At 42.2% G+C, this 13,188-nt stretch overlaps 3 protein-coding genes across 5 annotated transcripts in view; 1 reads left to right on the top strand and 2 right to left on the bottom strand.

Annotated features, from left to right (window-relative positions):
- The window catches only part of kcnt2b (potassium sodium-activated channel subfamily T member 2b), a 36,552-nt gene extending 32,985 nt beyond the window's left edge, over positions 1 to 3,567 (bottom strand). The window contains exon 1 of the mRNA XM_084571494.1: positions 3,376 to 3,567. Coding sequence (XP_084427620.1) covers positions 3,376 to 3,464 — 89 coding nt within the window. The 5' untranslated portion in view covers positions 3,465 to 3,567. The remainder of the gene's footprint in view (positions 1 to 3,375) is intronic.
- A 524-nt stretch (positions 3,568 to 4,091) lies between these two features.
- On the bottom strand, positions 4,092 to 8,635 carry qtrt1 (queuine tRNA-ribosyltransferase 1; the record flags this gene model as incomplete). Its single annotated transcript, XM_084571455.1, has 9 exons — positions 4,092 to 5,872; positions 6,539 to 6,623; positions 6,918 to 7,027; positions 7,128 to 7,203; positions 7,297 to 7,435; positions 7,687 to 7,881; positions 7,974 to 8,112; positions 8,201 to 8,269; positions 8,348 to 8,635. 9 exons carry the CDS (start codon positions 8,633 to 8,635, stop codon positions 5,720 to 5,722), a joined length of 1,254 nt encoding a protein of 417 aa, XP_084427581.1. The 3' UTR covers positions 4,092 to 5,719.
- Positions 8,636 to 8,824: 189 nt separating this feature from the next.
- The window catches only part of dnm2a (dynamin 2a), a 28,520-nt gene continuing 24,156 nt past the window's right edge, over positions 8,825 to 13,188 (top strand). The window contains exon 1 of one of the 3 annotated variants that reach the window (XM_084570247.1): positions 8,825 to 9,319. In XM_084570247.1, the coding sequence (XP_084426373.1) occupies positions 9,159 to 9,319 (161 nt within the window). In that variant the 5' untranslated portion in view covers positions 8,825 to 9,158. The remainder of the gene's footprint in view (positions 9,320 to 13,188) is intronic. The other 2 variants (XM_084570245.1, XM_084570246.1) reach the window with 2 other exon arrangements.

Genomic DNA, 13,188 nt, shown 5'->3' with positions numbered 1-13,188 from the left:
TTGATCCAGACTCAAATTTGAGGAAAATAGCCTCTTCTCTTCATTGAATGACTCTGTTCATCATCCAAGACATCTGTACTGCTAAGACCCTCTAGCTCGCATGATGCATAATACATGCACTATGCTACTGCAAAACAGCAAAGAGGGCTATCAGCTTTTTAAACTATCTTATGAGTGATATGAATGAAAATGACTCAAGAAAGAAATGGCATCCACATCACTGCCAGTTCGAAGCACAGAAAAACTAACTGGCATGGATATTGACAATATTGATGGATCATGGTCTACTCTGGCCTCACTAGATTAAGACTTGTCAGAAAGAATTAAGAGAGAGGAATAGGAGCATGGGGGAGAAAGGCCGACTGAGAGCAGACTGAGACCGAGATTGAGTGAGAGAAAATGTGGAGGTGACAGCCGATATGAGATTGTTTTAAGGACAAAAGGCTGTCATTTGTATGGTAATCCAGGAGTCAGACAAAAGCTCCTACTGAGGCCGTCTATTGTGGAGCAGAGGAGACTCTGTTGTATTTCACTTCACTTTTAACAAATTAGTCATACAATCTGAGCTGTAATGGGAGTCGTGTGTGTTTATAGGCTGCTGAGACCACGCTATCAACTGTGAGAAGAATGGGATATTGCTCTGCAATGCTGGAATACAGTAATTGCTGTGCATTTTACCAGAAAATGCCTTCTTTCAGTGTAGAAGACAAGCTGATTTGTCGACAAATTGTATTAAGAATATTGAAATAGCACATTTTGAGTGAAAGGTGTGAAGTACTGTAAACGAATGTCTGACTAATACTGATACCGAAAAGAAGGAATCCTTTTGAGGATTCAAGGATTTTAAGACAAAAAATAAAATCAACAGATAGCCCTCATGAGTGGCAAAATCCTCATCAGCCTGCAAAAGATCTGTGTTTAATTGTTTAGTCATCTGGCATTTCCTCAAAACCGAAGCCTCTGACTCACTGCCAGAAAATATAAATGGTGTTGTTGGAATCAGAACAGCGGCATTAACGTGTTCCTACTTCTCTGTCCCTAGCACATTTCTGCAACAGAAGGACACATATTTACTTACTGATCAATTACGAGGCGCATCAGTTCTGAGAACCACACAGATCATAACTGGTCACTGAACCCAAGCTTTCCGTAACAGGCTGCCGCTCAAATTCTACACACACGGGCCTTGTTTCAGTAGATTTCTACTTTTTCCCCGTACAATCACTGCTGATTTGACAATGCACTGACAGAAAAAGGAGACCTGCACTGTGATTATCAGAAATTATACAATCAGGAGGAAGTGTGTGAAATACGTGACTAAATCAATGCCCATCTTTAAAAGTCTCTGCAGGAAATGTCTTGGCTGAGGCCCCTTCACAGGCTACAGCAAAATGCATTCCTGAGCTACATAAGAGGTCTTGGCTGAAAAAGCATACTATTAGAGGCACTTCAATCAGTACTAAGATGTAAAGAAGAGTTTAATGGAGAAGGGATATGGACATTTAAACACACACAGCAGGGAGGGTGTGACCGAGAAGGGAGGCGGACAGAGAGAAAGCCCACAAGAGGATGACAAAGAAGGATTATAGGGCTCAGTAATGTATGTCTTTGTGCAGAGTGTAGTCAGGGAGATAACTAATGCATACACATGTTGACATTCTGTGTGTGAAAATAAATTTGAGCTACAGTGTGGTCATACTCTACGGGGCTATCTGTGCACCTGTGCCCAATTGGAGCACCTCATTCTCTGGGGACGTTAGTAAAAGGCAATACCATTCCCAGATTTATAGAGAAAGGCAGAAAAAGAGCCAGCTTTCTGCCACCGTCTATCACGTCCCTTGCTCTTCTTCTTCTTCTTCTTATCGGTCCATTTCATAAATGTATGGCACTGGGATCAACATCTTGACAATCCTTCTGCTCTGAACATTTGTAAGAATACATTCACACGGATGCTCTGAAACAAAAACATTCAGATTTAGCTACAAAGAATGAGAAGCTCAAACATCAGAGGTACAAACCACTGAATTAAGAAATACAAACCCAACAGAGGCATGGCTACACTGAACTTTATAGCTCTAAAACATTACTAAATAAATATAACACACATAATACACACAACATTGATTGGAATAAGTGCTTTTTGGAGTCCTTTCAAGTAACGGACATCCCTGAAGCACTAATCACCATCACTCGTGTAAAAGGTATTACAGCATATCAGTGGTTATACACACACAGCTCTCTCCAAATGTTTGAGTAGCCTCCATTGTGTTGTCATGAACCGTTTGGTTGTCTCTTGCCTTTTATAGAGAATGAGGCACTCGGACGGTAAAAGGCTCGTTTGTGTCTCGTGGCCTTCCAAGAAAGAAGCACCAAACCTCTGTAATCAGGTGACCGAGGTCGCTCTGCGCTGAAACATTAGTCCTGGGGCAACAGCTGACAAATAACTGGAGGCCAGAAGGGCAAGCAGGCCTGTCTGGACTTCATCTGTGCAGAACAAAACCCTTTCAGTGGTCAGGGAAAATAGACAGAATAGTAGTATGATGAATGCCTATTGACACACTATGTCTCAACAACGTGTGATGAGTGATATGCTTTCAGTTTCCACACTCGTCTGGTTTTAAAAAAATAAAATAAAAAACACTCAAGTCCACATTCACAATTTGGGTCTCATTTTCACCTAGCAACAAGATACATCAGGCATGAAATGGAGGTTAAGATTTTCCATTAGAAGGCATAATGAAATTAAGCAATGCGTATCATAGCACATAGAACGTACTGGCCAATGGAGTGTAAGCAAAGGTTAATTGCCAGTTACTGAGGGCGCCCTGAAACAGCTGGCCCAGGTGGCAGATGTTCCAATGTAAACCTCAGAAATGAAGAAAGCAGGACTATCATAAATAGTTAATACTGTTGGTATTCCTTACTTCCCTTACTCCTCCATTCATTTCTGGTGGATACCACTAAAGGATCTTTTTGACGTTTCATATGTGTGCCATTGCAAATATACGCAGCTTTCGTGATATGAGATATCGTAACTAGATTTGTTTTAAGCCGACATTTAGTCACTTGGTCTCTGCTGAGTGTGCTGCTGGTGTGTTTGTTTGTATTAACAGTATCAGCAACAGTCGCCACTGGGCACACGGGGAAAGGAAGAAACCTGTTGCAGCATCCGTTACAGCAGAACTGCACAGGTGACAGTAAAAAAAACAAACAAGCTCATAAGCATTCATACACTCATAAATCAGCAAGGCAAAATGTAAACGCAAAAACTAATGAGTACTTTTGAGACAATGTGATATGATGCTCTCATGGCGCACTGATGCGCAACAGATTCAGTGCGCCGTGCGTAAACGCTTCGAGTAGGGACATTCTTACCTGTCGTCGGTCTGCCAGTCCCCGAGCAACAGGTCTCGGAACCGGTACCGAGGAGGCAGAGGGAGAACCTCCTTCTCCAGTTCGACCATGATCCTCCTTCTCAAAACCCAGAGACAGAAACAAATACCACCGCAAACCGCACCTCCACGCCGACAAGGATCTCCCCTCCAAAGCCAACTCCGTCGCCCTTCCTTCTGCTATTCAAAACGTAAATGAATAACAAAAACATTGATAACCCTCATGGCATCGTCTTCGACCAGCCTCCTTAACACGAAAAAAGAAAATGCATTTCTTTTTTTTTTTTTTTGGCACCAATCACAACGCAGCTCTACTTTCTTCTCACGGAGGCAACAGGTCGGGGATGTTCATCCGTAAGGGAGGCTCCACTTATGCTGTGACAGCTGGAGAGCAACTGGCTGCTTCTCTCAACGCCAGCATCCTCCCTGCTTGAGCTCCACATGGACGCACTGAGTACAAATGTGTAACGGACAGTGTGCTGCTGTTGCGACGACTTTTCATTTAAGGAATAATACCGAATAGAGGCAAAAAAAAAACAAAACAATACTCTAAAAAAAAATAAAATAAAAAAAAAATATTCAAAAATGAACCTCAAGCGTTCTCCATCAATATATTGGCAGTGTTGCACGCGTAATACTGTTCTGCAATGCTGAATGATAACAATCTGCCACACAAAAAAAGCCCAGAAATGTCTATCACACTGTGGAGACCTGCGCTGCCTCCAGTCGTGAGTCTACAATGACGCTTACGTCCATTTTTCCTTTTTTTTTCCTCTTTTTCCTCTAATTTATCTGCCTTTTGTTAAATAGGCCTGTTGAATCTGCGTCGATTAAGAGTCAGTTTAAGGAGACACATTTTTCCGAGTTGGGGATGCCTTGCTAAAACACACACGAGAAGACATCCTGTTCATTTAGAGCAAAGCTTTTGGTCGAGCACATTCATTTTCAGACCTCACACGATTCTGCATTGCTTGCCAACTGAGCTCTGGGTACTGCTGCTCTCTCACTACTCATCTAAATGCTAAATATAATCAAATTACCCAGAAGGAACAAGACATAACAAAAAAATAAATAAAAAATCCCCCCCAAAAAGCACCATATAAAACAATGTGTAATGTAATACATTCCTTCTTACAATTCAAGTTCCTCTTAATGTGTGCCATTATAATATGACTGTGTGAAATCTCTTACCATGAACTAGTTCAGCATTTATGAAATAGGGTACAAGCTTGTCAACTCCTGTCAGCTCAACCTTTGTAGTGCAGCACTTCACTTCCGTGCCATTTGTTTAGTAACTTACCTGCCACTCAGTGCATGTGACTGGAACAGGGGTTTAATCTTGCAGAAGCTCCGGCCAAAACAGACAGGGTAATGATATTGAAATGTGATGCTTAAGAGGACTGTTGACTCAAAGCCACACACAACAGGTGTTATGCAAATGAACTCCAATTGAGTGATATTGGTCACACACAATTTAACACAGCGCCACTGTAAAGCCCTAACATAACATTCACTTTCTATAAAAAAGGATAATTGGCTTTTAAACTGGTGAAGAACACTGGTACTCAAGAATGATTAATCAGAATGATGGAGAGTTTGGGTATCCTTCTCTTTTCAAATACCTAATGTAATTGGATAATTGGTTATCTAAGCTTATATAGTATTTTTAGTTATTACTGCTGAGCTGATAAATACTGTATTACAAAACATGTACAACATATCACTCAGTAGTTCTGTTCCTTTTTGCTGTACTTGTATTTATTTCGCCCTCTGGTGGTTATCATAGTACACACACACAGTTTCTATGAACTAGATTCATTCATCTGTTAAAACAGCTGGCTGCAAGTTAAAAACCCAGAATAGAAACACGGTCACTGATATAAGGCATTTGGCTAAAAAAATAAATAAATAAAAATCGCTGTAATTCACCCAAAAAAAAAGGTTGACAGAAAGGCAAACCATTTCATTTCAAGTGGGTGGGCCAGGATGCGTAGCCATGGTAACAACAAAAAGTGTCTGAGCATACCAGAGGAGCCAGTTTATGCGTTTCAAACATCATTTAAACCCCCTCACACATTATCATAATGTGTACTCTGAGGACAATTTGCAGAAGCTAAGTAATGCAGGTTGTTGACAATCAAGCATTATCCCTTCAAATCAAAAGGTATCCTCCTTGCTGCCAACAAAACCAGCAGTGCATATACAAATATACATATAAGGACAGAATACAAAACAATCATCGATAAAAAGGGTCATTTAAAAAGATATAAAATCCTTCAGTCACTGACATTTATCCCCCTTTAGAATAAAACCATGCCTTCTAGGTACTATTCCAAAGTCACGTTGACGGAAGCTAAGGCGTCCACGGCCCAGCCGGGGTACTGGTCACGAGAGGGAAACATTCGCTTCATGAATGTCCGTATAAATTCGGGGAAGCAGCCTTCCACAATGCTCTGTCTCACAGATCGCATCAGGGTGAGCTGCAAAGAGAATAGTTTGATGAATTGGAAGAATAATGTGATTACGATCGATCTCTAGTGGGAAATCATCTCCTACTGTGCACCTTCAGATCATAAGGTCAGCTACAGGACACCAACCTCTGAGAATGCTTTCATGAAAACTTCTCACTGTGGCAGCATATTAAAATAGCAAAAATGTTTCATACTAAAATACTTGATGAGACATAAAACTCCAGATAAAAGTAGTAGGGTGACGGTCCAAAAGGACAACCGTGAGGGACAGTCCTGAGGCACCCTGCTAGCAGCTCGAACGGGAATCTGGACAAAGTCTTCAATCAACAAATGAATAGGTCGCATAATCGGACAGTATCTGTCATGAACTCCTCACATGATTATTATATTTCAGGACACATTTGTCACAAGATGAGCCTTCAGAGAGAACTGAAGCATTTAATGACCACAACTGAGGAAAGATATAATCATGTCACATAATATTAGATTTTTGTCAGAGGAATTAGACTTACTAAGCACATTATATTGATATGTGGATGGGGTCGACATCTTTCAGAGTCAGGACGCCAGATACAGGACGTTAATGAAATCCTATTTAATACTTGGAGATGTCAAGTCATTATTAGTAGTATATTAAGTCAGGTCAGCTACATAAAAGATTATTCTAATACCAACCTGGTAGGCAATGTTGTGGATGGTGATGTGATGCATGGCTGCAGTGTCACTCTTAAACAAAGCATGCAGATAAGCCCGACTATGTCTGAAATAGAAAACAGGCATATTATTTACACGCAAGTGCCCATCCATTCGTCTGAAGGTTTCTCCCCTCACAACACACTTAGTCTATTTGGATATTTTATTACAGAGATTTCATTTCCTGAGAATAAATGAACCGTAATATGACAAAAATAATCACTGCAATCTCAGGGCTGGCTAGACTAAACAAAGTTTTCTCGGGCAGTAAAGGACTCCATGAGCTTATATGGCCGCATCAGTGAAGAAAATGCTTTGAGATATCTTCCGCATAATGAATTGGCATTAGCTCTCGGTTTACCTCTTGCAAGTTGGACACTGACAGTCTGGGTCTATGGGCTGGAAGTCCTTAGCATACTGCTTTTGTTTCACTTGGAGAGATCCCCATGGTACCAAAGCTGAGCCAAACCGCTGAGGGAGAAAGAGCAGTGATTGCCAGACAGAGCTGAGATCAGTTATTAATGTGGATTACAATTACTAAATGACAGTTTAGAAGGTAAACTGAGCTTACTGCTGTGCGGGTTGGGAAGACACAGTCGAACATATCACACCCGAGAGCGACGCACACCACCAAATCCACAGCATACCTACGGCATGTGATATAAATCCTTATGTCAATGTACAGTAGCGCAAACAGCACAGTTCTTATGATGAGTTTTAGTGCACAACGACGAACATACCCCACACCCATGAGGTAGCGAGGCTTCTCCCGTGGCAGGTGATCAGTGCTGAGTGTGACCATCCGCCAGAAGTCGTCCTTCTCCTCTCCTCCACTCAAGCCTCCGATGGCAAAACCAGGAACATCACGTTGAGTCATTTCTAAAGAAAGGGCCCAAAATATCCTCAATGGACTGGGATGGCCAGCGCTTATTTACGTGTGTATACATGAAATGGAGACATTACCTAGTTCATGTGGCCACCTTCCATTTGAAATCTCTGTATTTTTCAAGGCATTTAATGATGTTCTAAGGCTTTCACATTATTCAGAGTGCTTGTGAACACCACCAAACGGAGACAGTGGTAGCTGATGAAAACTAGAATAAGGACTGCCACAGAGCAAGATTTGTTACCATCTAGACAGGCCTTGCGGAGCTCTGCATTCAGTCCTCCCTGGATGATGGCAAAAAGGTTCTGTTTGTCTGCTTTTTTATTGGCTGCAATGCAGCGGTCCAGCCAGCGAATGGATCTGTGCATGGCTTCCTCCACCCGTGGCCCTGTCACAGTACTGCTGACCACGTCATCCAGCTGCATCATGATGTCTGATCCTGGAAGAACACAAAGAAACATGGAGATGCTGTCTATAGGTCAAGGTATTTGTTACTTAAAACTGATTCCAATAATTCCGTTCCTTGCTGACCCAGACTGTTCTGTATGCTGATAGATTTCTCAGGACTTAGTAGGATCTCTGTGCCATCGTAGGGGGACTTGAATTTGACTCCTTCCTCTGTGACTTCTGAGAGTTCAACAAGAGACACCATCTGAAATCCTCCACTGTCCTGTCAGCAGAGGAAAAAGAAACACACGATTATGACACCAACCTTTACCTGTTGTCATCTATATTTGATTCAGGAAAACAACACTCACAGTTAAAAGATTTCTCTTCCAGTTCATGAACCCATGTAAACCATTGGTTTTCTCAATCAGATCAGGACCCTGTTGGCAACAGAGTTGGAATTTAAAACTAAAGTTAGAAAATAAATCGTAAAGGAAATACAAAGACAAATTTCTTACCGGCCTCATGCCAAGGTGATATGTGTTTCCGAGACAAATCTGACACCCAAGACCCTCCAGCTGGTCCACAGTGATTCCCTTCAGAGTCCCCTGAGTGCCCACGGGCATGAATACCGGGGTGCTAACGGCACTGTGGGGCAGTATTAGATCACAAGCTCTGGCTTTTGTCACGGGACATTCAGCAACAATTCGCAGAGTGAGAGGAGAAGCTACAGATAGCGCTTTCTTTAAAGACATGCTGTTTTCTGGAAGACTTGTATTCGCTCCACACTCTATGGTGGTCGCCATGTTTCAGTGACCATGTGACACAAAACTTGAAATTGACAAGTGGGCTGCCCAATGGGAGATTGGTTATTTGTTTCGCGTGACGAGCACCCCTTTTAGCTGTCCAATCAAACCACGCTCTTCTTGAAAGTCAGCAAAATTAACCAATAGACAACCTGCTTTTGAAGTCAAGAGGCGGGTCCAACACTCACCGGTTTCGATCGGATGTCATCTCCTCTGACCGGATGATGTTTGTGTAGAGGAAGTTTTGTTTTGCGAGTTTTCCGTCCGTCTCGACTGACTGAGTATTTCGTTAATACGCTTAAAATAACCCGAAATGCTCTCACTGTGAATTGCATTATTGGTAGCCGCTCACGTATTCTGAGTGAGAGTAAAAGCCTCATCTGTTAGAGGCGGCGGAACTCAACACTTCAGAGTAACCCGAGAGCACCTTGCTGCTAAGCTAGCGTTACCTAGCTAGTGAGCGCGGCTAGCGTTAGCCTCTGGTTTGCGTTGCATTGAAGGGGCTCTCCGAGCTAACGAAGCCATGGGGAACCGGGGCATGGAAGACCTGATTCCCCTGATCAACAAGCTTCAAGACGCTTTCAGCTCCATTGGCCAGAGTTGCAATTTAGACCTTCCCCAGATTGCTGTGGTCGGCGGACAGAGCGCTGGAAAAAGCTCGGTGTTGGAAAATTTTGTTGGCAGGTAGGTTAACTGAGTGAGTTAAACATTGCAATTATCTCTTAGTTGACACAGCTTTGCTTCTGCTTACATTCCCAGTTTGTGTTTTTTGGTTGTATCGGGTTTGTTTGAAAACGCTATTTGCCTTAAAACTGGGCAAATGTTAGTTGCTTTCGGTATGTGACTGACTACAGGTTCAGCTGCTTGACATAAACCCATGACATAGTAAGAATGGAGAAAAGTATTTTTAATAAATAGCTTAAGTATAGCCTTTTAGTTTTTTACTTTAGTGCCCCCTAGTTCTTCCTCTGATGTCATTATAGTTTATAGCCTATAGTTTTTGTGTCAGCACATATTTGTGACCAACAAAGCCCTGTCTACACCCTGGCTTTCTGACTCTTGAAGACTATTCTAAATCAGAGGTTTTGTTTTTATAAAGAGGATATTGTAGCACTGTGTTTTTAGGAGATTATAGTACAGATAAACTTCTTTTACAGTGTTTCTGTTCTGAATAAATGCTTGCTTCTTATGGCACTATTTTTAAATCTAGGCCACACCCAGGAAGTCTTATGAGATTGTCATTTATGATTGTTAACAACTGTTGGATAGAGTATTATTGGGTCACATGACATGTCTGTTGTCTGATAAGAGTGTGTGTATGCGTGTGTTTTTAGATGCGGGAGTATAAATAGAAAAAGGCAGATGTGAACTTTTGCAGCTGAATATATCGCTAGAGTGTTGTATTGAATGGTTTGCTGTTGATCTCAAAATACTGTCATTTTCTCTGCAAGGCCGCATCTGCAACAGAGCCAGCTTCCTTTATCACCTTCCTCTTTTGTGTCTGTTTTTGGCCAAAGTTTATAAATTAAGGAAATTGACACTTCACTTTAACAGTTCACACTGCATAAAACTTTTTATGCTACACTGCTCCAGGCTCAGTCTATCATCTGCAACAGGCTAGTCCTGTTGTCCTCTCCCACATCAGGAGTGTGTGTGTGAATACCCCGAAGATAGAGAAACAAAACAAGGCTCCTCTAAAGGAACTTGTTTAGCAGGTTCCCAGCTCCTTTGATACATGCACATAGTTTAAACCGACCGACACGGCAATCTTACAATCGCACAAATATGCGTAAGCCAGGCGGTAGAGGAAGCATGTTGACTATTAAGATGACATGCCCACATTGCACACAGACCTTTGACTATAAACACTAGTTGAGCGTGTCGTAACTGGTCCCGGGTAAGAACACACACGCAGCTTAGACTACTTCTCAGTGCACATTAATTTGGATGAGTGGGACTTTGTACTGGGAGATCACTTGACACACATCTGCTGCATTTAACGTCAGACATTTCACGGTGCCCTTGATTTCACTGCATGTCCTGACTTTCTGCTTTCTGCCTCTTGACAGGACTGACATATATCCGTTTGCTGAAAAGTTTTGCATTACTGTAGCATAAACCTTTGTCCATGGCTATCCTGTCATGTTTTGTTTTTGGATTAATCATAAATTCACCTGCACAGCAGCTACTTGCCTGTTGTTACTGTGAACTTGAGGGCTGACCGAGTGGAACAGTTAAACTTAGACTCATACCTGTAATGTCAACTCTTACCTGGAAGCAGTGGGGAGGTGCTGCAAATCACTGTAGAAATGGGCATGCTCATGACTCATTGTTGATCTAAGGAGTGGCCAATGCTCACAACCTTTACCATGCTTTCCAATCATATGTTATGCAAAACTAAGTGTTGTGTGGTTAGCATTTGCAAACTCTCTGTGGTGACAGCAGACTGTAACTATGAGCTCTGACCTGCTGTTACTCTCAGTCGTATTTGTTCTGTAATATCCCCAGTGGCTGAGACCTTTGTTTATGGTGACGTAGATGTTGTGTGGGAAAGGCTGGTTTCATCCCTGTGTCTCTGGGGATGAAAATAATCCATCTTTTCCATTGTGCTGCACCAATGACAGTGGAAACAAACTCATTTAGTGCTGTATAAAGAAAAATGCTCCTCCTTGAACAACATGCCGATGTCATAATCTGATATAGATTCCAAGTGATCTAATTTACTGCGTCACTCTGTTTAACAGGCAGATATTCTGGCATCATGTTATGTTGCTCAGTGTTCTGCTTTACATTTCCTTGTTTTGATTGTGAGGGAAAAGTAGGGCTTGGCCACATTTGGTATTTAGTTACTATCTTGTAATTGTCCCAGTCCTGTTTTTCAGCCCAGGCTGGCCAAGTGGGATTGAGATTGCTCACTGCTCTGTGTAACCCATCTTGGTGATGAGATTTGGGCCTCTGTTTCCTTCAAGTCTGTTCCAGAAGACAAGCACATTATTGCTGGATGCTCTGCATACTTTTCTGGATCAAATTTAATCGAATCTCTTTAGTACAACATCATCATGTATTTGTGAATGTTTTTATCTGTTGGTAGAGTTGTTTGTTTAGATAAGCACCAAGGCAACCTAGAGGAGCAACTGTGGAACATCAGTGTTGACTAAGCTAAATCATAATTCAGTTTAAAATTTCAGTGTTATTTTACCTGCTTGCCCATATATTAATGCATACATTAATAGGTATATATTTCAAAGATAATGATCACGCTACTGTGTCCATTTTTGTCTGTGTCGAACTGTTGTATTTTAGTGCCCCAGCTGGGAGTGAAGGCGTTATATCTAGCAGTGCAAGCTGGCCTGGGTGGAGGTTGTTATCAGATCTGTGGTGAATAGAAAACTGATGAACCAGGAGTGTTGGACATTTGTTATAAGTTTAAGGCTATCCTTGATAAACAATGTGGCAGGATTGCTCTAATTCCATGCCACATTGACCAAAATATGACCATGTAAGTATGGTATTAGAATTAAATGCACTTCTACCATCTCTGTCCGCAGCAGTGGACTCACTCTTGGAGGATGCATTAATATATATAGACAGAAATATCTGTTAGTTTGGATGCTGTTGTGTAGCTGTGAACATCTCTTTGAGGAAGAAGCCCAGACCGCCGAGGGGCAGAGACTGAAGGGATTTTCCACTAAGCAGTTGGAGTTTGGTAGTGCTTGAAGAGGCTTTACTGCCGAGTGATGCCTCGCCATTCTCACAGTGGCAGACTGGTGTGGGAATGCGGGTCGTCATAATTATATGTTCTTTGCCACTACAGAGACCTGTGGAACAAGTCACACCAAACCACAAACACACTTTTGTATGCTGTTCCCTAATGTGGGAACCTAGTATGACCTCAGAATTTTACACACTGGTTTCCATGTTTGACAGCGAGCCCTTCCAGTCCTCCGTAGACTCAAGGAAAAGGAGGATCAGCTGTGGCCTGTCGCTTCTCAGAGTTGCTCTGCCTGTTTGCAAGAGGCGGCGGCTGCACGGGCAGAAAGGCGGGGGGAGGGGAGTTGGCTCCCTCGCTTTCTCCCTGCCCTACTCTCTCTTGGTTTTGCTTTCTCTTGTGATCGAGGGAGGGAGGCACACAGACTGATGCTCTTTGCTTGGTCATGCATAATGCATGAAATGATACACAATCTGCTCAGCCTCGTCTATCATTTACAGCACATCAATAATGGAATCGTAGCCTCTTGCTTCTTTTCAATGTACCGCTGCTCTTTATCCAATTCTGCTTATGAAGACTGACTGGTTCACTTCTGCATTCTCTCTGTCTTCTCAAAAGAGCATTTTGAGCCAACAATTTTTTATGTGTGTTATCACCCTGACATAATTGTTGGCTTATTTTGTTGCAGTGTGAATCTTTCACCAGTAGCCACTTGTTGACCCACTGGGGTGGTGTTTCACTATTGAGCAGCCAGTGAGAGTTACCTGTAACATGAGCCTGTACCATTAATATGTTAGCTGTTTCTTGAAGAGGTCATTTTTGCTGTGATCTCAGAGCAACATCT

The sequence above is a fragment of the Chelon labrosus genome (assembly GCF_963514085.1).
Source record: "Chelon labrosus genome assembly, chromosome: 21".
NCBI classification, from domain to species: domain Eukaryota; kingdom Metazoa; phylum Chordata; class Actinopteri; order Mugiliformes; family Mugilidae; genus Chelon; species Chelon labrosus.
This window is presented reverse-complemented; position numbering and strand designations above follow the sequence as displayed.